Raw genomic sequence first — 27,887 nt, forward strand, 5'->3', positions numbered from 1 at the left:
AATATTTGATCAGTTTTTACTAATACATATTTAAAAAAAAATCTTAATTTTTTGGGTAAAAATCATCGTTTAGCAATTTTCGACCCAAAAATAGTATAAATGACAATAAATCGTCAAATATGGCATCCCTGCCGACATATTCAAGAGTAATCACTCCAGTCCAGAGTAAGGCAATAGGTCTGTACGATAACTCACAAGTTTGTACAAATTTGTACAAACTTTTACAAAACTTGTTCAGTAAAAGAGAAACAAGTAAAAAAGTGTCAGTCGGCTTTGCCGACAGATATATGTATGTATACCCTCAGCCAATGTGAAGTGAAACTTTCACCTACGGACGGATCGAATGTTTTTAAGGTCTCTTCAGAATTTTGTGGCCCTTTTTAGACATTTGAACTTGTCGACAAAAACGTGGATTAGGAATTAACTGCACTAAGACACAAATGTTGAACTTTTGTGCGGGTGGTACCATTAGGGAGGACCGATATGGGCCATTTTAGAAGTTAAACTAAATTTTGACAAAATATTAAGAGATCCAATGTCTGCACGAAATTGGTTGCCCCTTTTAATTGATATCGTCCTAGCATTTTAGTGAAATTTTTTAAATATTGGGGAGAAGTCGAGAGTTATCGTGCTCTCCGACCGCCACATATGGTGACATAGGGGCTATTTTACACCTTTCGGGCTGTTTTCCCAAAAAATATGGACTTATCCCTGAAAAAACTTTTACCATCGTAGTGGAGGTAGCGAAAGCAAATAGCTTCAACAAAAATCAAAGGGATTCGAGCGCATGTCTTAAAGTGAACTTATCCGAAATTTTGTGTGGGAGGTACCCGAAGGAGTGGACAAATAAAATCCATATTCGAACCTGATCTATATCTGTAGTGCGATTCTGTAACTCCTTAACGACAGAATTAACGACGAATGTCGGTAGTTAACGATAATTTTCGGTAAGTGCTATTCTGTATACCAATTTTAACAATTTTTGTCGGTAAATTTTGTCGTTAATTACCGAAAATTTTTGTTAAGTTAACAACCAAAAAAAAGTTGTTGTTAAGTCTTAACGACAGTACATTATTGCAATATTTTGTTGATTTCTTTTAAAAACGGCGTTTTTATATGAGCATATGTTATGTTAATGAGGAGTGTACACAAGGTAAATTCTGCCTTATTGAGAAAAATCTTCTTAAAGCGTTTACCTAAGGGTTAACTATGTATGATAACATGGGTCAGCTTCGCCACTGTTGTGCTTTCGCCAGCGCCGATTTTATTGAAACTGCATAAAGATCATCAAAGTTCTCTTTGATCTTCGATTAACTCATAAATTTCCTTTAGAGCACCTTCATGTAGCATCAATTAAATCGGCGCTGGCGAAGGCGCAACAGTGGCGAAGCTGCCCCATGATATCCTACATATGAAGACTACGCTAACCTTTGTTTTACTTACTAAAGAGGAAAAACGTTATCTAATGCTTCAAAAGAACACAAGTGTGGTACTGCTATGTAAGACCTATACCAATGTCCGTAACAATATCTTTCTAGGAGGCTTTCGTTGGCTTTAATTTAGCATTGAGGCCAACACGTGAATAGTATTACTATAACCTACTTTGTTCTGTGATAATCTTATAGATTTTAACTCAGCATCACTAACAATCAGAATGCTAAAAATGGCGTATAAGCTTGGATTTTCGAACTTTTCATACTCTCCGCTATGAGAAATTTCATTTAATGTGGGCGTGAATTGAATATGTGAATATATAAACTCAAATGACGGTAACGTGGATCCACGATCACTGAAGCTGCTTAAGTCATGTCAAATATCAAAGCTGAATTTCCATACAGAGCGCCACAACCCAAAATATGATCCCAATTTTAATTAAAAAAATACAACTGCGCTTTTAAAAAAGATTAATGATGGTTTTATCACTTTTATTACATTTAAATCACACACACAATAAAAACATCTTAAGAAATCCTTCTTTACTGGCATCCGTATTCATCCAAAAGCACACATTTGAGCCAAATTCCTTCAAAAATCTGAATTGTTTCCTCCTTAAACGCTTTATGTTTTGTACTCGCGACGAAATAATGTTTTCAACTTCAAAATATATTTTAATTAATATTAAAATATAATATTTGACATTTCCTTCCTATCGATTTTCGTCGGTATGAGTTAACGATTTCTACAATCGTTAACATAAAGTTACAGAATAGCACATTCGTTAACTCAACCGAATATTTTCGTTAACTACCGATGTCGGTTCGTTATTCAAAAAAGTTACAGAATCGCACTACTGGTGGATATATTAGGATGTGCAAAGTATGGATTACATCGGTCACTCCCTTCAAGAGTTATTGTCCGCACAATTTTTCCCAACAGATCCGTTCGAGAGTTATCTTGCGCTCCAACCACTACACACGTGTCATAGCGGGTTTTTGCATCTTTCAGGTTATTTTCTCAGGAAGTATGGACTTGCCCCCGATGAAACTTGTACCGGCGTATGGGGGGGGGGGGGGGCAGTCAATACAAGTTGCTGCAACAAAAATCAAAGCGATTAGAAAGGAGGTCCTAATCTGAACTTATCCGAAATTTTGTGTGGGAGGTACCCGAAGGAGTGGACCGATTGAGTCCATATTGGAACCTTATCTAAGTCTGATAGAAATTTCACGAAATGCAAAGTATGGACCAAATCGGTTACTTCCTTCAAGAGTTATCGTGCGCACAAAATCTCCGAACATTTTCGAACTTTTGTGGGGGAGGTACCGGAAGGAGTGGAGCAATAAAGCCCATCTTCGAACATAAACTAAGTTTGGGCAAAATATTACGAAAGCCAAATTTTGGACCGAATCGGTTGATCCATTCGAGAGTTATCGTGCGCACCAGCCAGCCAGCCAGACATGGCTAAATCAACTCCAAATTGTCTGAAACGGATTTCGTCCAAACATACTTGGGGTCTAAAAACATTATTTCCATGAGGCACATTTTGTCCGTATGAAAGTGTATATATACCCTCGTTAGCATAAATGCTGAGGGTATAATGAGAAGCACTTGCAAGTAGTTGCAAGAACGTGCAAATACTTTTTACTTGCGAAGTTATCGAACAGGTCTAATATGAGTTTCGTGAGCGTAAATTTACTCTCGCTAACCACCAGTTAGACTCTAACTGTTAGCAGGGATGCCAACTGTTCCGAGGCACAATTCGCTACAAAAAAATTGTGTTAAAAACCACCACAAATCTCCACTGACTATGACCAAAAACCACTAAGAAAATGTGTAAAAACGGCAGAAATTATCAACCGTTACACAGAAAGAGAGAAGTTTAAAAAAATTGCACATACATGTTTATATCCATTTCTTCAATGAAATATCTCAATTCCCATGCTTTTCTGAATTTTTGAACACTATCTGGCCTCTAAATGTATGAATATTTCACTCACTGCACAATATACTATTTTTCGTTTGCTTTAGAAGTGATGACAGTAAACAATGCTGCGTAAAAATCGCTGCAATCGCTACCTTAAACAGCCAAAATCGCTACTGTAGCGATTTAAAATAAAAATTCGCTACAGCTCCTTAAAAGTGGTTTTTGTTCGTCAAAAATCACCACAAGTAGCGGGAAAACCACCAACTTGGCATCCCTGGTTGCTTCCCCCTTTCTACCACACTCTGTTGAAACAACATGGGTCGGTCTCTTGTTAAAACGACAACAAAAATAATTTTGAACGGTTCCATTCATAATGTGAATTTCACATCGTATATACGGGTTATTAGTTTTTATTTTTGTTTAAGTTTTTAACAAAATATAATACAGAATTAATAAGCGTTATTAAACAATATTCATTAAATCACATCAAGGTAAATTTATTATTTTATATTCTTGTATTTTTCCCTTTAGAAAAGGGCAGTGTTTATTAATGAAATGAAGCACGTGAAATGTCAAAAACACCCCCATCTGTTTGTGGATGGTAATGAGAGTGTGTGTCATTTGGTTAGTTCTTACAGTGTTTCACATTTGAAGAAATTCTTTACTGAAAATATTCAGTAAAAAAGGCGGCAATGCAAATACGGTAACGGATTAACCAAGGGTTACATTATCGGTCCTTTAACAGAAAATCGCGATAGAATCCACTAGTAATACTAGTAAAATCATTGTGAAACAAGTGAAAAAATAACAAAAAATTAAAAAAAATATATTTTTTTCTTTCACAACATCCCGGTTTGTAGCATTAATTTACATGTGAAATATTTGTTGTTTTTTTTACAGTCAACCCAAAATACTTTATACTTTCCAAACTAAAATTGTCCAAATAAAAATGTCGCAAAGCTTTTGTGTAAAAACTGAACCCATTGAACAAGAAGATTCGAACATTGATACAAATACACTAAGCTATAGTACAACAAAACTTGAACATTTTACAAATATGGGAAATTATATCAAAGAAGATGAATTAGTCATGGATAAAATTGAAGAATATGTACCAGAGAATATCGATGAATCCACAATTGGTATAATCAAAGAAGAGAACGTCGATGAAATGGACGAATTGTTACAACAACATCTAACTACTTCAACATCTCAACAGATATCCGTACCCAAATTAGAAATAATGGATGTACATGATAGTGATGATGGTGATACAGGCACAAACGCCAATGATGATAATAACAGCTCTCAGGAAGTTTCCATGGTTTTAAAGAAAAAAGTTCTAAAATATAAAAAGACAGGTAAAACCTGTAAAGATAAAAACACAGAAAAAACTGCCAATTCACATTCTCGGGAATCTCAAACACACACTGAACATAAATGTGAACTATGTGGTAAATCTTATCCAGAATATATAAATCTACAGAGACATATAAGATACAAACATCCGTTGTCTATGGATACCGAGTATATTTGCAAAATTTGTAATCAAAGATTTTACACACAAACTGGTCTTGATAGGCATTGTAACCGGACGCATCGAAAACTCACTAAACATAAATGTGAAATATGTGGTAGTTGTTATTCGGAATCTAGAACTAGAGTTGGGCAATCTAGTTCACTGAACGGTTCGATCTTTCTCGTTCCTTTTATCAAAAGGAACTAGTTCCTTAATATCGTTCCTTCGTTCCATATAGTTCCTTCGTTCGTTTGACATTTAACTCAAATATTCTTCTTGGATAAATTACTCCTTTTGATCAATTGTTCGTTCAATGGTATTTTGCGGTTCTTTTAGTGTTAAGCGAATAAAAAACATTTTTTTATTGTTTTTATTTTATAGAATTTATGCACTTTATTAAAGTGTAGTAAACAATTTTTGTAAATTTTTATAATTTATGAAAGCGAGTTTTTCGTCTCATTATTTAAGGAATAATACTAATGATAAGTGAGGCAATTACCGCCATTTCTCAAACTCGACATTGCTTTTTTACGGGAACATACACTTAATTTTTATTGAAAATCTATTTTATTTTCCTACACATTTCGATAGTTAAACGCAAAATCTATTTAATTTCATCACAACCTTTCACATACATACACACAAACACACGCGTCGTCAATAACAAAAGAAATAGAAAAAACAAACGTTTGAATCCGATGAACAAAAACAACGAGATGAGCGAATAGAACGAGATGGACAAAAGGAACGAGATGAACGAAAGGAACTATATAAACGAACGAGTCGGATATCGTTCCGATCGTTCCAGTCTCGGAATAGTTCCAATGAACTAGTTCGTTCCGGTACTACACAACTCTATCTAGAACTCTCCGGGCACATATAAGAAAGAAACATCCGGCTTCTACAGATAGAGAGTATATCTGTGAAATATGTCATAAAAGATTTACAACAAAACAAGCGCTTAATATACATTCGAACAAGATGCATACAGAAGAAGCTCAATCACTAAATGAACATAAATGTGAAGTATGTTGTAGCTCTTATACACACATTTCAAGTCTACTGAAACACGTGCGAATGGAACATCCTTCGTCTATAGATATCGAGTATATGTGTGAAATTTGCAATCAAAGATTTACCACACAAACAGGTCTTGATATTCATTCTAACAGGAAGCATCCAGGAGCTCAAAAACCTACTAAACATAAATGTGAAATATGTGGTAATTATTATACGGAATCTTATTCTCTCCAGAACCATATAAAACAAATGCATCCTTCGTCTATAGATTTAAAGTATATGTGCGAAATATGTAATCAAGGATTTACCACACACACAGGTCTTACTAGACATTCTTTGCGGATGCATCCAGTAGAGTACACACAAAAACTTACACATTATAACAAGACACATCCAGAATCTCAAACACTAACTGACCATAAATGTGAAATATGTGGTAGTTGTTTTACTGGAGCTAAATATCTGGGGAAACATATACGGAGTAAACATCCTTTGTCTATAGATACCGAATATATCTGTGAAATTTGCAGTCAAGGATTTACCACACAAAGAGGTCTTGACAGGCATTCCTCCACGACGCATCATCAAAAATCTACTAAACATGAATGTGAAATATGTGGTAGTTGTTATACGGAATCCTATATTCTCCAGAACCATATAAAACAAAAACATCCTTTGTCTATAGATATAAAGTATAACTGCGAAATATGTAGTCAAGGATTTGTCACACACACAGGTCTTACTAGACATTCTTTACGGATGCATCCAGAAGCTCAAACACAAAAAACCCTTAATACGGATGCATCCAGTAGCTCGAACAGCTACTAAACATAAATGTGAAATATAGTCGAATGTAACTGATAGGTTTAAGTTAATTTAGTTTAATTTCCGTTAATTTAAAAATTTGAATTATAACGTAATGTTTTATTACGCAGTTACTTTATTTAAGCAACAACAACAACCATGTAGAATTCTCTTCATCATTCTAGTTCTTACTTTGCCTTTCATTAATGTGCTTTTGTTTTGCCACAATCATTTAATTATCTTTTAGTTTGTTACTTTTTGTATTTGTTTGTTGTTGTAATTACGTCATTAGTGTGCTATTCCACTTGTATTGATCTTCGCACATGTATATGAGTATGGTTGTTCGCTTAGAGGTAGTTTACACTATCTATCAATGTCATATAGCCCGTTTAGACTATACCCTTGGATGTGTTTTAAATCAAATGTTAAATCAAAATATTTTGATATACAACACTGCTTTTTGCTCCTAAAAATGCAACTATTGCAGTCTGTACCAAAATGGGCAACTATGTTCATGTGTCGTTTATTTACTAGGGTTATGACTTTTTGACCTTTTTTTCTCAAAAATGATTTCCTGTAGCGAGAGTGAATAAACTTTTGCCTATTAAAAATTTGCTCCAAAATGTTTTCCTGTTGCACGAATAAGTGACATTTTGCATATTTATGACTAAAATAATTTTTATTCCATTAAAATATTGAAAAAGTTCCCGCACAAAGCACTTTCAATTTATGTGATACATGGAATATATATATTATATAAAATGATATATATGTAATAATATGACGATAAAATTGGTGAGAAACAAAAGCTGATGACATTCTGGATATGCCGTGTGGCTTTAACGATTGTTTTGAGTTATTTATGTGCTTAAAGTGACTCCAAAATTTTTCCAAAAAGCTTGTCTATAAAAAACTTTAAAAGCTTTTTGTACGTGAGCTTTTTTCTATCGAATCACCTTGCAATATGATTTTATCTCATCTTATGCAAAAGCTCATCAAAATATGACACAGGGATGTACGGTTGTAAAAAAGTCATAACCCTATTATTTACATTTTTCAAATAACTGTAAACACAAAAGGGGAAACATAGAAAAAATATTAAATAAAAATAAAGTGGATGTAGCTATAATTTAATATAAATTGTAAAAAACATATTTAATAGCAATTTGTCAGATTATTTTTTGCAGTATTCCACTCCATTTTTAATTTTCAAGCAATTCTTTTTGCAAATTCGCGTATGTATATGTAAACAAAGATCAGCTGACTGGCATCTTAAATCGTTTTAGACTAGTCTAAACAACTAGGATTCGAAAGTTGGATTTAGAAATCGAGTCGATTTAAAATGACTAGTCTAAACGGGCTAATATGACACGAAATAAAAACATTCCATATCTACCCACGCAGACAATGTGGAGACGTAATTTTATTACATTTTGCTCGTGTGGACGCACAAAGTAAATAGCGTAAGGAAAATTCCCAATATTGCACATATTAGCGACTATATAATGATGAAAAATTGTATGTCATATGACATTTACATATAGTGTAAACTACCCCTTAGTGCGAATGTGCGTCTGTGTGTTCGTTGCACAAATTCGAGGTGTTACCAGACGTTCTGGAAAATTCCCCAACAGGGAGATTTTGGTATAAATACAGGTGGTATAAATACAGCAACGACGATTCAGTTATGAATTTTATCGCGAAGTGTAATCATGGACTAGTAAAGAAGTAAAGTAAAGCTGTGTACTTTATTGCTATAATAGTCAGTTAATAATAAGTGTAATAAATTAAATAAAGCTTTGTAGGAACGTAATCTTAAGCGAACCCTGTTTTATTTGGTACAAATCGTACTTTCGTATTTGACATATTTTCATTGTTTTGAAAACAAAACTTGTCGGAACAGAATTGCCTTTTATAGGGCGAACCTATAGCTCTGCGTGTGCGTTCAAAAATACAAAAACAAAATACATGTATTTCAAATTGAAAACAACAACAAATACATGTATTTTGTTTTTGTATTTTTGAACGCACACGCAGAGCTGTAGGTTTCGCCCATAAACGCAAGAGGCAAGTTTAAAAAGTAACGAGATAAATTGCCGCAAGTAAACACGCCTAATGTAAATCTGGACTTATTCAGTATTAAAACACGGTTATATACATGTTTTTTTTTTCTGAATTTAGATGTTGGAATGAATTCAACGTCTAAAACGTGGATAAACATTAGGTCTGTACGATAACCGAAAAATTTTTACAAATATTAGACGATAAATTTTTTTTTTTCAGTAAAAGAAATCAAAATTCATAGACTGCGTTTATAGAAGCACCCTTTTTTGAGAAAGAATCTACAGAATGCTGATTTTGACATTTCTGGCTGACACTTTGCTTGTTCAGTACATAGCAAATGCTCAAAACAAAATTATTCCTGTACAGTGCAAAAGAGCTTAGTCGATTGCAAGAAATTACTGGACTTGTACATGTTTGTACAAATTAAGTCTGTCTAGTTACTTTCCCAGCAAGAACTTTCTCAGAGAGTAAGGGGTTTTTATTCTCTTTGGCTAGACAATTGAAAAAAGTAAACAGACACCTTCCCAGCAAAAACCAGCAAGCAATCAGCTGGCTTGCCAATACAGAATAATTTGTCCGCCAATAAAGGAAGCAAACATGTTGTATTTTATTAAAAATAAAAAGAAAATGAAACAAAAAAGTAATTTCCAATTTAAAAATTAGTTCTCCATAAATCAATACAATTAGACTATTGGTCTGTTCCAGTACTCCAAAAATCTACTAATTTTTACTATTTTTTTTTCGATAACATAAAGGAAAAATTGGTATCGTAGTAAAATATAGTAGCTTCTTGCAGGTTCTGGAACAGAGCATATGTTATTTCCACAATAAAATTGTTTTTAATTTTCACAAACATAAATCAACAAAAAACAGATGATTGACTGTTTCCAGGAAGAAGAAGAATTGCTAGTACTTGCTAGAAGAAATTTGTCCAGCAATAATTTGGAAACTCTCAGTGAAAGAACTGTCAAAATGTCTCTCTCGAATCGCTCTCTTTTGCTGGTTTTTTGTGTTAACAGACGACTTCCAGCAACAATTGGTACAAATTGTTAGAAATTTTAGGGTAAGCAGACAGACCTATTTTTGTGTAAACGAACACATCTATACTGAACTTCAGTTTCGAAAATCCGTTATGGACCATGGCAGAACTACCAGAAGTGCGATTCTCTAACTCATTTTTTGAGTTACCTACAAAAATCGCTAAAATTAAAACGCAAAATTATGAATGAAAAGTTCAAATAAAAGTTGACAACACTCTTGTTATCGGTAGTACTTTACGTCTGCATTATATTCGTCGCTAACTTACCGAAAAACATCGCTAATTACCGAAACTATAAGCATTTTAATTTTACCGACAATTGTCGGTAACTCAAAAAATGAGTTAGAGAATCGCACTACTGGTAGTTCTGCCATGGTCCATAACGGATTTTCGAAACTTGCATCAAATCATGCCATGGAGAGGAACTACAAAGCTCTGTTCCTTTACGTGCAAGAATATTCAAGTTTTACAACTTTTTACTCGAAAAGCGTTCCTTTACTTCAGACACCATACAATTCATATGGAAGCAGTCGGTTTTACCACTTTCAAAAGTAAAGGAACAGACCACTAATTGTTTTATCCGTTTCCTTTGCCATCCTTTAGTGCTGCCATATCTTCAAAGATTTTTCCCGTGAAAATAAAAGCTTCGTTCCCGTACTTTTTAATAGTAAAATTCGTAAAAGAGAGAACGATAAGATATGTTTTCTCACACATACGTTTTTTGCTTAAAGAGAAGTGAACATTTTACAACTTTTTTTGTGTACGGGAACAGTTTTTCGGGTAAATTGTGTAAAAGTCGTAAAACTTAAAAACACTTTTTAGTTCTGGAACAAAGCTAAAGAGTGCATATACTTGTTAAATTTAATTTAAATTGTTAAATAAAAATTAAATGTTACAAACACTTAACCACCCCATTCAATACTAGTAATATCATTGTGAAGTGTAGAGCATTATTATTCAAAAAGAATAAAGTAAAAAAAAATCAAAAAAATTAAAAATATTTTTTGCCAATATCCCGATTTGTTACATTAATTTACATGCGAAATCTTTATTTGTTTTACAGTCAGCCCTAAATACTTCGTATTCGGATAAGTAAAATATTCCAAGTAAAAATGTCGGAAAGTTTCTGTATAAAAACTGAACCCATAGCCAATGATTGTGAACCGGAAGATTGTAACAATGATACAAATACACTAAGCAACAGTACAACAAAACTTGAACATTTTACAAATATGGCAAATGATATTAAAGATGAACCAGTCTTGGATAAAATAGAAGAATATGTAACAGAGAATGTCGATGAATACACCGTTAATATAATCAAAGAAGAGGACGTGGATGAAATGGACAAGAAGGATTCACCTAGCTTCTATTCACCATCATTACTTACGTGGAAACCTGATGATATTACGGAAATTATTACAGATGATGGAGTACGACATCTAAATCCTACAATAACTCAACAGATATCCGTACCCAAACTAGAAATAATGGATATGCATGATAGTGATGGCCTTGAGATCAATGGTAGTAATACAGACGCTAACGTCAGTGATAATAAAAAGAGCCCTCAAGAAGTTTCCATAGTATTAAAGAAAAAACACACATGTGAACAATGTGGTAATTCTTATACTGAAGTTGGAAGTCTATGGAGACATATTAGATATAAACATCCTTCGTCTATAGATTCCGCGTATATCTGTGAAATTTGCAATCAAAGATTTACCACACAAACAGGTCTTGATATTCATTCCAACAAGGTGCATCCAGGAGTTCAACCTTCAAAACATATATGTGAAATATGTGGTTGTTGTTATGGAGAATCTTTTAGTCTCCGGTCACATATGAGAAAGAAACATCCGGCATCTATAGGTACAGAGTATATCTGTGAAATATGTAATCAAAGATTCACAACACAAAAAGCCCTTAATGGGCATTCTAACAAGACGCATCCAGGAGCTGAACCTTCAAAACATAAATGTGAATTATGTGGTAGTTGTTTTACGGAATCTGGGTCTCTGAGGGCACATACAAGAAAAAAACATCCGTCGTCTATAGATTCAGAGTATATCTGTGAAATTTGTAATCACAGATTTACAACCCAAACAGGTCTTGATATGCATTACAACCGGATGCATCCAGAACCTCAAAAATCTACTAAACATAAATGTGAAGTATGTGGTAATAGCTATAAGAATTCATATGTTCTCCAGAAACATATGAGAATAAAACATACTTCATCTATGGATTTAGAGTATATCTGCGAAATATGTAATCAAAGATTTACCACACAGGCGGGTCTTAAGAGACATTCTAACCGGGTGCATCCATGTGAAATACAGTCGCAACTCGCTGAATCGAAAACCACCATCCTTCGGAAAAGGAAACCATAGAAATCATTTTGTAGCAAAGCCATATGCCGATAGTATACTACATTCAATCAAATTATTACAAAATTGTTTTTACATAGTAATATGGATATAGTTATACATACATAGATATAAAAATAAAATCTAAAAATATACCTGTAAAAATGTGATGAATTGAAACTACTTTGTAATACAACTTCGCAGCAATTGGTCAGTAAAAGAGAATTGAGAAGTCTTACAAGTAATTGCAAGAACTTGCAGAAACTTTTAACTTGCAAAGTTATCGAACAGGCATATTAGGTCTATACGATAACCCAAAAATTTGTACAAATTCGTACAAATTTTTACTGAATGTTAGTCGATAACAAAACTTTTATTTTTCAGTAAAAAAGTGCAAAATTCACAGAAAGGTTTATAGAAGCACCCTTTCTTTCAGAAAAGGGTCTATAGAAACATAAGCTCTGTTCCAGAACTAAAAAGTTTTTCCAATTTTTACCACTTTTACACATTTTGCGTTCCCGTACACAATATTTATATGAAAATCGTTTACGACTTTTACCACTTTATAAAGTACGGGAACAGGCCAATAACAATTGTTAACTTATAATATGTTTACATTAGATCTTTTTAACGGGTTAATCTTTATGAAGGTTGAATGTTGTTCGATCATAGATTAATAAATATATAAACATAAAGGATATCTCAATTTTTCTGCGGTCAAACCACTCAAACTCGAAAACTCAAAATAATTCGAAAACGATTTTTGGAAAAATAGCAAGCATTTCTTGGATTTTTTATTGAGGATATAGTTCCCATCAAAAACTAACCCTATGTAGACTTTTGTCAGAACAAAATATTTATTTGATTGTATTTTTTTGCACTTAAATTGCGTTTCTTGGTCAACACACTCAATTCGAAAAAAACTTGTATTTTTTAGTTAAAGAAAGCGCGTTGAGAGAGATTTCTTGACGCTTTGTGACTTAAAAAATGTTGTGCGATAATTTTCTGCAACGTTTTTGCTTGGGAGAACAAAATTCATAGAGTGGGCCTATAGACGCAATCTTTCTTTCAGAATCGATATATAGAAGCAATCTTTCTTTCAGAAAGGGTCTAAACAAGCCCTCTTTCTTTGACAAAGGGTCGATAGAATCAAATTTTCTTTAAGAATGGATCTATATAATCAAATTTTCATTAAGAATGGGTCTATAGAAGGACCCAGTCTTTAAGAAAGAGTCTAAAGAAGCCCCCTTTCTTTGACAAAGGGTCTATAGAATCAAATTTTCTTTAAGAATGGGTCTATAGAATCAAATTTTCTTTAAGATTGGTTCTATAGAAGGACCCTGTCTTTAAGAAAAGGTCTATAGAAGGACCCTGTCTTTAAGAAAGGGTCTTTAGAAGCACCCTTTCCTTGAAAAAGCGTCTATAGAATCTCTATAGAAGCACCTTTTATTTGAGAAAGGGTCTATAGAGCACCCTTTCTTTGAGAAAGGGTCTATAGAAGCACCCTTTCTTTTAGAAAGGGTCTATAGAAGCACCCTTTCTTTGAGAAAGGGTCTATAGAAGCACCCTTTCTTTGAGAAAGGGTCTATAGAAGCACCCTTTCCTTGAAAAAGCGTCTATAGAATCTCCCTATTTTAGAAAAGGGTCTATAGAAGCACTCTTTCTTTGAGAAAGAGTCTAAAGAATCACCAATTCTTTGTGAAACGGTCTATAGAAACACTCCTTCTTTAACATACTTACTTACTTACTTAGCTGGCCCATTACAGAACATTTGTTCTATAGGCCGAACTAAGAAGAGATCTCCATTCCTCTCTATTTGTTGCTTTGCTCTCTGGAATACCGCGCCTTTTCATCTCAACATCCACTTGTTTGCGCCATCTATTCCTTGGCCTGCCAATTCTGCGTGCACCGCCATGTGGCATGTATTCATACGCCTTTTTAGCGGGTTCATCATCGCTCATTCTTATGATATGGCCTAGCCAACGCAATCGCTGCATCTCGATACGTTTAACAATATTGATGTCGTTGTATAGCAGATACAGCTCGTGGTTCATGCGACGTCGATATTCACCGTCAACGCAGATTGGTCCGTAGATCTTTCGAAGAATTTTTCTCTCAAACACACCAAGCACTGCCATGTCTGCTTGCGCAAGTACCCAGGCTTCGGAGCCATACATCAGCACGGGTAGTATCAGTGTTTTGTAGAGCGTTATTTTTGTTTGACGAGATGTGGCTTTGTTTTTAAACTGCTTACTTAATCCAAAGTAGCATCTGTTGGCCAATACAATTCTTCTTTTTATTTCACAACTGATGTCGTTTGTTGTGTTGACGGAGGTGCCGAGGTAGACGAAGTCTTTTACTACCTCAATATTATAGGAACCAACTTCCACAGTCGGTCCGAGCTCAATGGACGCATTGCGCGTCGACACCATCAACTTGGTCTTCTCACCGTTTACCGCCAGACCCACTTTAGCAGATTCTCCTTCGACCTTTATAAAGGTATCAGTTACTTCTTTTACTGATCGACCCATGATGTCTATATCATCAGCATAAACAAGTAACATGTGACTATTGGTGTAGATTGTGCCACTTCTTTTGACGTTTGCCTCTCGTATAACCTTTTCCAGCAGGATCTTGAAGAGATCACACGAAAGGCTGTCTCCTTGTCTGAAACCTCTTTTGGTACCAAACTCTTCGGAGAGGTTCTTTCCTATTTTAACTGAGGACCTCGTGTCAGTTAAAGTCATTTTACAAAGCCGGATGAGCTTTGCGGGAATACCAAATTCAGACATGGCTTGGAATACCTTTGAGCGCAGCGGACTGTCGAAGGCTGCTTTATAATCGACAAAAAGGTGGTAGGTGTCGATCTGCATCTCTTGGGTCTTCTCCAGGATTTGCCGCAGGGTAAATATCTGGTCAATGGTGGACTTGCCAGGTCTAAAGCCGCATTGGTATGGTCCAATAATCTCGTTGACCATTGGCTTTAGTCGTTCGCACAATATCCCTGACACGATCTTGTAGGCAATAGGGAGTAGACTTATGCCCCTATAGTTAGAGCATACAGTCTTATCTCCCTTCTTGTGGACGGGGCACAGGATACTCAGGTTCCAATCGTCGGGTACTCGTTCTTCCTGCCAGATGGTGCTAACTAGCTGATGAATACACCTTATCAGCGTGTCGCCTCCGGTTTTGAACAGCTCGGCTGGTAAGCCATCGGCCCCTGCTGCCTTATTATTCTTCAGCCGATTTATTGCTGTCTTTACCTCATCTTGGCTGGGCAGTATACATTCAATACCATCTTCTGGGATTGGGACTGTGGTATCTTCGTCTTCTTCGCTGCTATTGGATACCAACAGATTTGAAAAATGTTCTTTCCATATCCTGAGTATACTATCTGTATCAGTTACCAAATTACCTTGCTGGTCTCTACAGGAGGATGTGCCTGTACCAAAGCCATCAGTTTGATGCTTGACTCTTTGGTAGAATTTTCGGACTTCATTCTGGCTCCTGTACATCTCGATTTTTTCACACTCCCGCTTTTCCATCTCTCTCTTTTTCCTGCGGAAAAGACGTTTCTCCTCTCTCCTTTTCTCCCTGTATCTCTCTCGTGCGCTACGCGTTGCTACGGATTGTAAAGTAGCCTTATATGCCGCATTTTTCTCTTCGGTGGCAGCACGACACTCCTCATCATACCATGGATTCCTTGGTGGAGGTCTCTGGTATCCAAGTATGGATTTTGCGGCTGTTTGCATGGAGTGGGCAATGCTTTGCCATTGCGCTGATATGTTATCGGGATGAGGAGGGCTTTGATTAAGCAATTGGGCTAGTTGAGTTGCTGTGGCTATCTGTTGTGATTGCAGCTTACCGATGTCTAACTTTCGTGTTGTGTCTGCTCGTACTTTGTTTGCTACGTTTAAGCGGGTGCGTACCTTTGCTGCAACAAGGTAGTGGTCCGAATCAATGTTTGCGCCTCGGAACGATCGTACATCCAACACGCTCGATGAATGTCTTCCATCTATCACAACATGATCAATTTGGTTTCTTGTTTTCTGATCTGGAGACAGCCAGGTGCCCTTATGAATATCGAGATGATTAAATCTGGTACTGCTAACTACCATGTTTTTTGCAGCTGCAAAGTCTATCAGTCTCATACCATTGTCAGATGTTTCACTGTGGAGACTGAATTTCCCGACTGTTGGGCCAAAGATATTCTCCTTTCCAATTTTGGCATTAAAATCGCCTAGAATGATTTTAATGTCATGGGCAGGGCAACGGTCATATGTTTCTTCTAAGCACTCGTAAAATATATCTTTGGTCTGTTCGTCCTTTTCTTCAGTGGGAGCATGAGCGCAAATAAAGCTGATGTTGAAGAATTTAGCTTTTATTCGAATTGCAGCAAGTCTTTCATTCACTGGAGTGAAGCTGGATACAAGATGTTTTAGTCTCCGACTAACTACGAATCCACAACCAAACTCATGCTTTACGTCATGGCAGCTATAATACAGTGCGTCACCTTTAGGTGTTGTTGTGACGCCTTTCCCAATCCATCGTATTTCCTGTATGGCAGTAATATCGGTCTTGTACTTTTCAAGTACGTCTGCCAATGCGAAGACTGCACCTTCTCTATAAAGAGTGCGAACATTCCAGGTGCAGATTCGCAGATCATGGTCCTTAAAACGTTTGCGGGGTTTGTCAACTTTAGAGGGGTTTGTTTTTCTTTTCTTTCGTTTTTTCATAGTAGGCTGTTTTTTCTAGGGGAGTAACCCGACGCCCAAACCCGTGTTTTTAACGTTCTTATGGGGGAACGCGCGGCGGCTCATGTTACCTCACTACCTTTAACGGGTGTTAAAGGCAGTTCCCCAGGTGACGCCACGGGGAGGTCAGTGTCCACTTGAGATGAAAGAGGGACCAAGATAAATCCTGGGCTTTGCCATGTTAAAACCGGTCAGGACCGTTCCTTGGTATCTTCCATCCCCCACGTCACCCATAAGTAGTATTTTTTCATTCAATTTATAAATAGTGTTCCAAATTTTTTTCCAATGTTCAGATTTTTGCATTCTATGATCCTAATTCATAAAGCAATAAATACTGGTTACATTTTTGAATGAACTTCGAACTTTTTTGAGTTTTCGGGTTTGAGTTACTTGACCGCGGAAAAATTGTGTAATCCTTCGTCTATGAATTTTTTAGTCTATGATACAGGTAAGTCAGGCAATTGTTTTGCAATTTAATAAACTTCAATTTCGAAAATCGATTGTGGCGATATTAAAAAAATGACAACAAAATCAGGGTACCTATTCTCTAACTTTTTAACAACTTTACTCATTGTTTATTTTACAACAATTTCATTTGTTTGTTTTGTAGTTGTTACAAAAACAAAAGAAATTTTAACAACTTTATAATCGATAAAAGTTACAGAATAGGCCTACAGTGCTCTAGGCCAATGTCTGGCAAAAGAAAATGCACAGGGTTGTGGTAGGCATATTGCGACATAATAACAACAAAAAACCTCTTTTTGTACCATTAAAATGTTAAAATTTGTTTTGTATAGTTCAATCTACAAAAACTTTTGTTAACAGTTCACGTTCAATCAGCTAGGATGATGCATCTACCTTGGTAATTGTACCATGCACAATAACAACACTGTTTGCTCAAATTAAGGCCTGCGTACATAAGCTGCTTTGCCTGATTGCCTTGCTTACCTGCTTCATTTCTGACGTAATAAAAATAATAGAATAAAGACGAAATTTCGAACTGGGTTGCCATCAGTTGGAAATTGGGTCGGCCTTCTTTGTTCTTTTATTTTTTTATTGAAGCAGCAAAGCAAGGCAATCAGGCAAAGCAGCTTATGTACGCAGGCCTTTAGGGTGCTTCTCTCTCTCACTTACTCTGTTGTCACAACCACGGTTGCCACAGTTGGTAGAATATTACCAAATTTGGTAACTTTTTATTGGGTTGGTAATTTCGTTTTTGGTTTGGTAACTTTTTTAAGGTTTGATTGAACAAACTATAAGTGCTCTGTTCCAGAACCTGCAAGAAGCTACTATTTTTTACTACGCCAAAATTTTTCCCTTTATGTTATCGACAACGTATAGTAAAAATTAGTAGATTCTTGCAGTACTGGAACATACCATTGGTTTTCAAAATGTAATAGGGTCTACTCATGAAATTTGAAACATCGAAATTTGCTACCATAAAATGCTTCTTTTCATCGTAAACGTGTAATAATAATGGCCTGCGACAGTTCTGTATGCTTTATTTTTGCATTTTGATTCAAAATTTTTCTATGCTAGGGCCATGTCACAGTTACCCGGGTAGTGGTATCACACCAGCTGTTCGAATATGAAAAGTCAAATCCCTTTATAAAAAATAATTTTGTTGTAATTTCGCGAACAACATAAAAAATTTACATAACATTTTCAGAATTTTACGATGTCACTACCTTGGTAATTGTGCCATGGCTAGGGGATTTTCAAAATGTATTTATGTTTTTCCTGAGAATATTTGTAGAACGACCCCATTATTTAATATTTTCTTTGACATTAATTTTTCAATAACAACTATGTTGTTTTTGTAAATTTGTTTGTTGTTGTAATTCATTCATTTACCTTATACATGGTGTAATAATATAAGGTGTAAGTTACAATCATACGGCTTTGAACCTTTTTTATAAACTGAATTGTCAGAATATATTAGGATCTACCCCGAATATTCCAAACTTTAATAAATAGATTTCAAATCTGTTCTACTCAGTGCCGCACAATAAATAAATGAAGTGTAGAATGTATCACATTATATACATATATAGTAGTTTCGATGCCAATTAGAATTAAATTTTAAATCTTTTTATTTATTTCTTGTAAATTTTTCTGAAATATTTTGGAAAGACCTTAGTATTCAAACTTTGCCATTGACATTTAATTCCCATAAAATTATGTTGTTATTGTAAAATTGTTATTACACCATGACCTTATATAAATATGCCTTGATCTAGAATATATACATTTTACAGGGTTTCCGATGCATAGTTCGGTGTGTAACAAACGAAATTGCAAATATAATTTGTTGGTAACTTTTCGGTAAGTTTTTCGGAAAATTTTGGTAGACAATTTTTTTACCCGGTGGCAACCGTGGTCACAACTTGGCTCTCTTGTTAAAACGACAACAGAAAATAGTTTGGCCGGCATCATTCTTCACTTCGTACCTGCGCGTTATTTACTCTTGATTTTATGGTTGACGTTTATAAGAAAATAATAATAATAAATTAGTGTTTTTAAACAATATTCATCAGTATGTATATTTATATTTATTCGAGTTATTTCCCTCTTACAAATACAGTTAGTCAACTATATTATTGCAAACGATGAATTTTTAAAAATTTAGATATTTAATTAGGAATTACTACAAGTAGTTCTTTCAATAATGTTGGGCTTTTTGTAAATATCTGTTGATTTACTTGTTAATGACAACATCAAGCCAATAAATGCAGAAATCGGTCGGAAATAATCTCATCTTGATTTCATTTGACGTTTAACCTATGGATTTGACAGTTGAAATCGAGTGGATTTCGTAAATGTAAACCAAGCATTACAGTGTATCACATTGGGGGAAATTGTTTGAAAATATTAAAAAACTGCCGTATTTATTTTATTTGAAATTTTTGCCTATTAGGGCGAAGATAAATTTATAATGTTATTTAATTAATTTCTCGTTGGAGTCGAACATAATGACCGATGATTTTTGCAAGTGAAGCGGTTTTGTTTTTCATACTTACTTACTTACTTACTTAGCTGGCCCATTACAGAACATTTGTTCTATAGGCCGAACTAAGAAGAGATCTCCATTCCTCTCTATTTGTTGCTTTGCTCTCTGGAATACCGCGCCTTGTCATCTCATCATCCACTTGTTTGCGCCATCTATTCCTTGGCCTGCCAATTCTGCGTGCACCGCCATGTGGCATGTATTCATACGCCTTTTTAGTGGGTTCATCATCGCTCATTCTTTTGATATGGCCTAGCCAACGCAATCGCTGCATCTCGATACGTTTAACAATATTGATGTCGTTGTATAGCAGATACAGCTCGTGGTTCATGCGACGTCGATATTCACCGTCAACGCAGATTGGTCCGTAGATCTTTCGAAGAATTTTTCTCTCAAACACACCAAGCACTGCCATGTCTGCTTGCGCAAGTACCCAGGCTTCGGAGCCATACATCAGCACGGGTAGTATCAGTGTTTTGTAGAGCGTTATTTTTGTTTGACGAGATGTGGCTTTGTTTTTAAACTGCTTACTTAATCCAAAGTAGCATCTGTTGGCCAATACAATTCTTCTTTTTATTTCACAACTGATGTCGTTTGTTGTGTTGACGGAGGTGCCGAGGTAGACGAAGTCTTTTACTACCTCAATATTATAGGAACCAACTTCCACAGTCGGTCCGAGCTCAATGGACGCATTGCGCGTCGACACCATCAACTTGGTCTTCTCACCGTTTACCGCCAGACCCACTTTAGCAGATTCTCCTTCGACTTTTATAAAGGTATCAGTTACTTCTTTTACTGATCGACCCATGATGTCTATATCATCAGCATAAGCAAGTAACATGTGACTATTGGTGTAGATTGTGCCACTTCTTTTGACGTTTGCCTCTCGTATAACCTTTTCTAGCAGGATGTTGAAGAGGTCACACGAAAGGCTGTCTCCTTGTCTGAAACCTCTTTTGGTACCAAACTCTTCGGAGAGGTTCTTTCCTATTTTAACTGAGGACCTCGTGTCAGTTAAAGTCATTTTACAAAGCCGGATGAGCTTTGCGGGAATACCAAATTCAGACATGGCTTGGAATACCTTTGAGCGCAGCGGACTGTCGAAGGCTGCTTTATAATCGACAAAAAGGTGGTAGGTGTCGATCTGCATCTCTTGGGTCTTCTCCAGGATTTGCCGCAGGGTAAATATCTGGTCAATGGTGGACTTGCCAGGTCTAAAGCCGCATTGGTATGGTCCAATAATCTCGTTGACCATTGGCTTTAGTCGTTCGCACAATATCCCTGACACGATCTTGTAGGCAATAGGGAGTAGACTTATGCCCCTATAGTTAGAGCATACAGTCTTATCTCCCTTCTTGTGGACGGGGCACAGGATACTCAGGTTCCAATCGTCGGGTACTCGTTCTTCCTGCCAGATGGTGCTAACTAGCTGATGAATACACCTTATCAGCGTGTCGCCTCCGGTTTTGAACAGCTCGGCTGGTAAGCCATCGGCCCCTGCTGCCTTATTATTCTTCAGTCGATTTATTGCTGTCTTTACCTCATCTTGGCTGGGCGGTATACATTCAATACCATCTTCTGGGATTGGGACTGTGGTATCTTCGTCGTCTTCGCTGCTATTGGATACCAACAGATTTGAAAAATGTTCTTTCCATATCCTGAGTACACTATTTGTATCAGTTACCAAATTACCTTGCTGGTCTCTACAGGAGGATGTGCCTGTACCAAAGCCGTCAGTTTGATGCTTGACTCTTTGGTAGAATTTTCGGACTTCATTCTGGGTCCTGTACATCTCGATTTTTTCACACTTCCGCTTTTTCATTTCTCTCTTTTTCTTGCGGAAAAGACGTTTCTCTTCTCTCCTTTTCTCCCGATATCTCTCTCGTGCGCTACGCGTTGCTACTGATTGTGAAGTAGCTCTATATGTCGCATTTTTCTGTTCGGTAGCAGCACGACACTACTGGTCATACCATGAATTCCTTTGTGGAGGTCTCTGGAATCCAAGTATGGATTTTGCGGCTGTTTGCATGGAGTGGGCAATATTTTGCCATTGTGTTGTTATGTTATCGGGAAAAGGAGTGCTCGCGTTAAGCAATTGGGCTAGTTGAGTGGAATATGCTGTGGCTATCTGTTGTGTTTGCAGCCTATCGATGTCCAACTTCCGTGTTGTGTCTGTTCGCACTTTGTTTGCTACGTTTAATCTGGTACGTACCTATGCCGCAACAAGGTAGTGGTCCGAATCAATGTTTGCGCCTCTGAACGATCGTACATCCAACACGCTCGATGAATGTCTTCCATCTATCACAACATGATCAATTTGATTTCTTGTTTTCTGATCTGGAGACAGCCAGGTGCCCTTATGAATGTCGAGATGATTAAAGGTTAAAATACATTGAACTTTGTTGCTTGCTTCACGCTCAATTTCATGTAGAAGAATAAAGGCCAAGTACTACCTAATTCAAATGCTGCCTAGTTAATTTGAATTAGGTAGTACTTGGCCTTTAATATTTTACATGAAACTGAGCGTGATAAAGCGGCGTATTTCATTGCGTTTCTACCTTAAATCTGGCACTGCGAACGACCATGTTTTTTGCAGCTGCCAAGTCTATCAGCCTCCTACCATTGTCAGATGTTTCACTGTGGAGGCTGAATTTCCCGACAGTTGGGCCAAAGATATTCTCCTTTCCAATTTTGGCAATAAAATCGCCTAGAATGATTTTAATGTCATGGGCAGGGCAACGGTCATATGTTTCTTCTAAGCGCTCGTAAAATATATCTTTGGTCTGTTCGTCCTTTTCTTCAGTGGGAGCATGAGCGCAAATAAAGCTGATGTTGAAGAATTTTGCTTTTATTCGAATTGCAGCAAGTCTTTCATTCACTGGGGTGAAGCTTGATACCAAATGTTTTAGTCTCCGGCGAACATTCTTGGTGCAGATTCTCAGATCATGCTCCTTAAAACGTTTGCGGTGTTCGTCAACTTTAGAGGGGTTTGTTTTTCTTTTCTTTCGTTTTTTCATAGTAGGCTGTTTTTTCTAGGGGAGGGTTACTAACCCGACGCCCAAACCCATGTTTTTAACGTTCTTATGGGGGAACGCGCGGCACATGTTAGCTCACTACCTTTAACGGGTGTTAAAGGCAGTTCCCCAGGTGACACCACGGGGAGGTCAGTGTCCACTTGGGATGAAAGAGGGACCAAGATAAATCCTGGGCTTTGCCATGTTAAAACCGGTCAGGACCGTTCCTTGGTATCTTCCATCCCCTACGTCACCCCCTTCTTTAACATACGGTATTAAAAACATAACAATTGTCAACTTATAATATGTTTACATTAGGGTTTTTATATCAGGTTAATCTTTATGAAGGTTGTTCCCCAATGAAACTGACAATTTAAATCCACTGATTTTTACTAAATACAGTACAATGTAAACATACTATCATAATATTGTTTTGGAATAGTAGCTTCGTACCTGAACTAAAAAGTTTCTACACGTTTTCCACATTTTTACTCGAAAGGCGTTCCCACACACCAAAAAAGTTGCAAGATGTTCACTTTTCTTTCAACAAAAATGGCGCTGAATAGCTTTCTCTTTAGAATTTTCTAACACGACAAACTTGAGCGAGCAAAAATGTGCAACGAGTTTACCGCCTTCTGATTGGCTGACATGACGACTGTGACATTTGTTCTAGATTTGTGACGTTTATGCCGTTTTTCCGTTCCCGTACATTTTGGAAAAATGTGTGCGTTGAACTCATTTTTGACAGTTTTCTCTTTTGCACATTTTACCATCAAAAAAGTACTGGAACGAAGCTAGTATTATTAGTCGTGTTCCTTTACGTGCTTGAGGTTACCAGTTTTTACCGCTGTTTATCTGAAAAATGTTTCCTTATACTATGTTTACATTTACGAAATCCACTCGATTTCAACTGTCAATACCATTGCTCAAACGTCAAATGAAATCCAATCGATTTCAGATGAGTTTTCATTTGACGTATATACAAAGGAATTGACAGATGAAATCGAGTGGATTTCGTAAATGTAAACATAGTATTACTTTTAAAAGCATACAATTTATACATTGCTCTGTTCCAGAACCTGCAAGAAGCTACTACTTTTTACTACGATAACATGTTTTCCTTTATGTTATCAGAAAAAATAGTAAAAAATAGTAGATTCTTGCAGTACTGGAACAGACCAAATATTTATACATTTTTTGCCCACTGTTATCATTTTTAAAAGTAAAGGAACAGACCATTTATAAATTAGTTGTGGAATCCAATGTTTCTTTCATAATAATATTCTCCCTACATATTCAATAGTAAACACTCCAGTCACTTGTTGCCTCTCTCCCATTCTCACTCTCTGTTCACACAACATGGGTCGGTCTCTTGTTAAAACGACGAAAAACATTAGCTGTGTCTGGTTACCCTAAAATTTGTAACAATTTGTACCAATTGTTGCTGGAAGTCGTCTGTTAACACAAAAAACCAGCAAAAGAGAGCGATTCGAGAGAGACATTTTGACAGTTCTTTCACTGAGAGCTTGCAAATTCTTGCTGGACAAATTTCTTCTAGCAAGCACTTGCAAGCTCTTCTTCTTCCTGAAAACAATCAATCAGCTGTTTTTAGTTTTTTGTTGATTTATGTTTGTGAACATTAAAAACAATTTTATTGTGGAAATAACATAGTCTAATTGTATTGTTTTATGGAGAACAAATTTGTAAAGTGAAAAAATACTTTTTTGTTTCATTTTCTTTTTTTTATTTTTAATAAAATACGTGTTTGCTTCCTTTGTTGGCGGACAAATTGTTCTGTTTTGGCAAGTCAGCTGATTGCTTGCTGGTTTTTGCTGGGAAGGTGTCTGTTTACTTTTTACAATTTTCTAGCAAAAGAGAATAAAAACCCCTTACTCTCTGAGAAAGTTCTTGCTGGACAATTCTTGCTGGGAAAGTAACCAGACAGACTTATTGTTTAAACGGCTCTATTCACTTCGTACCTACGCGTTATTTACTTTTTATTTTTTGTTGAATTTTTTTAACAAAATATAAAACAGAATTAATAAGTTTTATTAATCAATATTTATCAAATCACATCAAGGTATATTTATTCCTTTATATTCTTGTATTTCCCTTTACAAAAGCGAGTGTTTATTAATGAAAGCAAACATGTGAAATGTCAAAAAAACACCGCAGACTGTTTGTGGAAGGTAATGAGAGTGTGTGTCATTTGATTTGCTCTCACAGTGTTCTACATTGGGGAAATTCTATAAAGGAGGCAATTGGCCTGTTCCCGTACTTTATAAAGTGGTAAAAGTTGTAAAAGTCGTAAACGATTTTCATATAAATTTTGTGTACGGGAACGCAAAATGTGTAAAAGTGGTAAAGATTGTAAAAACTTTCTGGGACAGAGCTAATGTCATTGAGTCGAATAAAATGATGTAACCGTGCAAATATTAATATTTTATTATTTTTATTAATGAATAGCATGTGATCATAGAATAACGACTTTACAAAAGGATTTTATGATATTTTGTTTGCAAAAAGTCATATTTGGTTTAGTGCGAAAATTGCATAATGTAAATCTGGACATAATAGGCCTGTTCGACAGCCCAAAAATTTGCACAAACGTTTACAAAATGCTGTTCGATAACAAACTTGTTCAATAAAACAGGAATGGGAAGTTATCGAACAGACCTAATGACAAAATTAGTTACGAGCATGGTACAATAATACAGGTAGCATTATCAAGCCAGCTGATGGTAACATATGGACTGTTCCCGTACTTTATAAAGTGGTAAAAGTCGTAAAAGTTGTAAAAGTCGTAAACGATTTTCATATAAATTTTGCGTACGGGAACGCAAAATGCGTAAAAGTGGTAAAAATTGTAAAAACTTTTTAGTTCTGGAACAGAGCTATAATGTGTCAATTGCATTGAATTGATGTCAAATTTTGACATCTTATGTTACCAACAATTGCTGATGCGGCTACCTGTGTATTTGTACCATGGTTACGAGAGAAAATAATGAAAATAATAGCTTCGTTCCCGTACTTTTTAATGGTAAAACTCGTAAAAGAGAGAACTGCAAAAATTTTTTTCTCACACACAAGTTTTTTGAAATAGTTCGGGAACGGAAAAATGGAAAATACGTCAAAAAAACTGGAACAAATGTCAAAGTCGGCGTATCAGCTAATCAGACGCAGGCAACCATGTTACTATTTTTTTTACTCGCCCAAATTTGTCGTGTAAAAAGTTTTTAAAGAGAGCGTCATTCAGCGCCATTTTTGTTTAAAGAGAAGTGAACATTTTACAACTTTTTTTTTTGTGTACGGGAACGCTTTTTCGGGTAAAATGTGTAAAAGTCGTAAAAATTGTAAAAACTTTTTAGTTCTGGAACACAGCTAAAATATGAATTTAGGAAAATTATTATATCCGTTTCCTTCGCCATCGTTTAGGGCTGCCATATCTTCAAAAATTTTGCCCGTGGAAATGCATAGAACATTGCTTCAAATGGCTAAATTTAAATTAAATGTTTTTACAAACACTTAATAATATTTACATGCGAAATTTGTTGTTTTTCTTTTACAGCCAACCCTAAATACCTTGTACTCGGATAACTAAAATATTCCAAGTAAAAATGTCGGAAAGCTTTTGTATAAAAACTGAACCCATTGCCAAAGATTGTGAACCGGAAGATTGTAACAATAATACAAATACGCTAAGCTACACTACAACAAAACTTGAAAATTTTACAAATATGCTAAACGATATCAAAGAAGACAGGTTAGACTTGGAAGAATTTTTACCAGAGAAGATCGACAAAGTAGCATTTGATGTAATCAAAGAAGAGGACGTGGATAAAATGGAAGAGTTTTTACCTAAGGATTCACCTAGCATCTACTCACCGTCATCACTCACATGGAAATCTGATGATTGTACCAAAGCGATTATCCATGATGAAGCACCACATGAACGTGGTACACAACATTATCTAACTAATATAACAACTGAACAGATATCCTTGCCCAAATTAGAAATAATTGATGTGCACGAAGATGAGCCGGATAGTAAAGGTATTAAAGTCACTGATGATGAACACTCTAAGATCAACAATAAGAAAGAAGGTTCTCGGCATGTTCGAAAATGCAAAAATTATGATAAAACCTGTGAAAATAATAATACTAAAAAATCTGAACATAAATGTGAAATATGTGGTAATTGTTATAGGGGATCTCATACTCTCCGGGAACATATAAGAAATAAACATCCTTTGTCTATAAATACAGAGCACATCTGCAAAATATGTCATCAAAAATTTACCACAGAAATAGGACTTGCTACGCATTCTTACCGGAGGCATCCGGTAGCTACTGAACATAAATGTGAAATATGTGGTAGTTATCACATACGACCAAAAGCTCTCCAAATGCATATGAGAAATAAACATCCAGAAATTCGTTTCACTCAAACACGTAAACATAAATGTGAACTGTGTGATTGTTCTTATACAGATGATAGTAGTCTCCGGGTACATTTAAGAAATAAACATCCTTCGTCTATAAATACAGAACATATATGCAAAATATGTCATAAAAAGTTTACCACAGAAAGAGGACTTGCTAAGCATGTAAAAATGCATCCAGAAATTCGTTCCGACAGCCAGACCAAATACAAATGTCCGAAATGCGGTAGAATTATGAAGACGAAGTCCGGCCTCATCAATCATTTTAAAAATCATGGCCACCATTGTCCCGCTTGTGGAAAATGTTATAAGGAATTATTCGATCTAACGATACACATTAAATGGTCGCATCCCAAAGAAAAGGAGGAACTACAAAAAAAGATTTCAGACAGTGAATTATCTCCAAGTGTCGTGGATGATATCATCGAACAGGCGCATTTTGATTGAAAATGTTTTCAACACCGAAAATGTCCACAATGAAATGTAATGTAATA

At 35.8% G+C, this 27,887-nt stretch overlaps 1 protein-coding gene across 7 annotated transcripts; it reads left to right on the top strand.

The window, feature by feature from the left end:
- The first annotated feature begins 3,672 nt into the window (after nucleotides 1-3,672).
- On the top strand, nucleotides 3,673-27,887 carry LOC141403811 (uncharacterized). 7 transcript variants are annotated; one of them, XR_012412897.1, is made up of 2 exons: nucleotides 3,673-3,852; nucleotides 4,262-8,519. XR_012412897.1 is itself a non-coding variant. In XM_073986799.1 (2 exons), the coding sequence occupies exon 2, from the start codon at nucleotides 26,569-26,571 to the stop codon at nucleotides 27,838-27,840; it is 1,272 nt and encodes a 423-aa protein (XP_073842900.1). In that variant the 5' UTR covers nucleotides 3,673-3,852; nucleotides 26,520-26,568; the 3' UTR covers nucleotides 27,841-27,887. The 7 variants fall into 7 exon arrangements, 6 of the variants coding, with proteins under 6 accessions (XP_073842900.1, XP_073842895.1, XP_073842896.1 ...); XM_073986799.1 differs by lacking the exon at nucleotides 4,262-8,519 and adding an exon at nucleotides 26,520-27,887; XM_073986794.1 differs by lacking the exon at nucleotides 4,262-8,519 and adding an exon at nucleotides 10,871-12,350 and having other exon boundaries at nucleotides 3,809-3,852.

The sequence above is a fragment of the Musca autumnalis genome, unplaced genomic scaffold, assembly GCF_047663935.1.
Source record: "Musca autumnalis isolate F117 unplaced genomic scaffold, ASM4766393v1 scaffold_4, whole genome shotgun sequence".
NCBI lineage: Eukaryota > Metazoa > Arthropoda > Insecta > Diptera > Muscidae > Musca > Musca autumnalis.